The sequence below is a fragment of the Oryzias melastigma genome, linkage group LG1 (assembly GCF_002922805.2).
Source record: "Oryzias melastigma strain HK-1 linkage group LG1, ASM292280v2, whole genome shotgun sequence".
NCBI classification, from domain to species: Eukaryota; Metazoa; Chordata; class Actinopteri; order Beloniformes; family Adrianichthyidae; genus Oryzias; species Oryzias melastigma.
This window is the reverse complement of record NC_050512.1, coordinates 30,704,801-30,706,641: the sequence shown is the minus strand read 5'-3', so window position 1 is coordinate 30,706,641 and position 1,841 is coordinate 30,704,801. Positions and strand designations below refer to the sequence as shown.

General features: G+C 42.9%; 2 protein-coding genes across 4 annotated transcripts in view; one reads left to right on the top strand and one right to left on the bottom strand.

Annotated features, from left to right (window-relative positions):
• LOC112157183 (B-cell receptor CD22) overlaps nt 1-1,841 on the bottom strand; it is an 821,740-nt gene that overhangs the window by 758,526 nt on the left and 61,373 nt on the right. The gene's annotated exons all lie outside the window — the stretch shown is intronic.
• LOC112157176 (myosin-9) overlaps nt 1-1,841 on the top strand; it is a gene marked incomplete in the record, with an annotated part of 28,377 nt that overhangs the window by 23,066 nt on the left and 3,470 nt on the right. Inside the window, 2 exon segments of the mRNA XM_036214118.1 lie at nt 96-184; nt 256-379. Of these exon segments, the coding sequence (XP_036070011.1) occupies nt 96-184; nt 256-379 (213 nt within the window).

Sequence of the window (1,841 nt, the reverse complement as noted above, 5' to 3'; positions counted from 1 at the left end):
CTCTAAAGACGACACACTTCTGGTTAGAGGGGAGAAGCTGTAAATGTTCACTGCCAAAGAATCAAATTTAAGAGTGAATAAAATCTGTTTTCCAGGATCTGGCAACCGCAGACCGACTCAAGAAGCAACTTCAGCGGGAGAGAGACGAGCTGCAGGACGAAGTCAACGGCAGCATCACCAAGAAGTACGGACAGAATTTATGGTTAATGAAAAGCGTGGCCCGTTTCTGATGCTTCTTCGTCCTCCTGCTGGCAGCTCTCTGCTGACCGATGAGAAGAGGAGGCTGGAGGCTCGCATCGTTCAGCTGGAGGAGGAGCTGGAAGAGGAGCACCTCAACGTGGAGATGACCAACGATCGCCTGAGAAGGTCCACACAGCAGGTACAGTTCCTGGATGGAGCCGGAGCGTAGAAGCAGCGAATTTTGTGGAAATACACACTGAATAATTTAACAATAATTTTTAAAAATTGGCTATAAAAACAAATGAAAGACATGGAGGTTGTCCATCTGTCGGGATGTTGTGAATGTTATGAATTACCTTTACAGAAGAAGAAGCCAAAGATCAGAAGTGAAGACTTATATTTCCCTAAATGAATTGATTTTTATTTTAATTATTTTAATGTTGGATAAATTAAGCTCGTTTTCCTGAAAGTCTAAAACCGTCTGTGTGCTGCCCCCTACAGGTTGAAACGGGTATTACAGTTAAATTTTGTGATTGGTCAACTGGTGCAAGTCCCAGAAGTTTCATGTCGTCCAGTTCTGCAGCTCCAGTATTCTGATTCTGTAACTTTTACTCCCCTACTCAGTCTGGCTCCACTGGCCCCGCCCCCTTTTTTGCATTTTTCAAACCTGGGCTGAGGATGGAGTTGGGCTTCAATTTCCCTGTTCGGTTATTTTTTTAAAGAGTGACCAAACAAAGACCACCACATGGCCAAAAAAAATAACCAAGGACAAGGACTCCGCCATGCGATGGTTCTGCTCACAGACTCTTTATTTTTTTTTTCCAGCCTTTATTTTACCAAGTGCCCTAGCTGAACTTGCCACGCCTTTCCTATCTCTACAGGAACCCAAAAGGGCCACACAACTTCCAAAATAAAAGAACCAGAAAGTTAGTTCCAATAAAAAATGTAAATATACCACGACATCATTTTCTAAGCTTTAACTCGTCATGTTTTGTAAAAACCGCTTATAAATCAGTGAGCTAGCCCGATTTTTGTGCTTGATACCTGCATGTCTTGCATTGAAACGGCTGGGTTCTGTTGACTCGACGATGCATACCAGTGGTGCCTGTGTGTGCACGTCTCTGTCTATTGCAGCAAATCGGCAAGGGCCAATGAAGTAATGTATATCAATGCTTAAGACGCTGCTTTTGCAATGCCCGCCAGCGTGGAGTGAGAGTGGTAAAATGCTGCTAGCATCATCGCTAACGTACTAAACAATCTGGAGTGAAATCTTAATTAAATCCATCACCAGGATGGAGTTTGCTGGATTCAATGCCAACTGCACTCAGCCTCTGTTTTCTAACTTCCAAGTCTTCTTGAAAGTTGTGTAAGCCAGTAGATTTTTGACAGCTGAAGGTAATACAGCTACGAGCCATGCTAAAGCTAACAACCGACCATAACAGAATCAAAGATGGGCGGGGCTTTTTTACTAAAGCTTAAGAGCACGATGACATCACACTCTTGAGACTTACACCAGTTGACCAATCACAAAATTCAACTGCAATACATCGTGTCAACCTGTAGGGGGCATCACACAGAAGGTTTTTGACTATAATCATAAATTAAACAAGTCAACAGCCAAAACAAGTTGATTTAGTGTTTGGTTACCCTTTAAGTGCGTA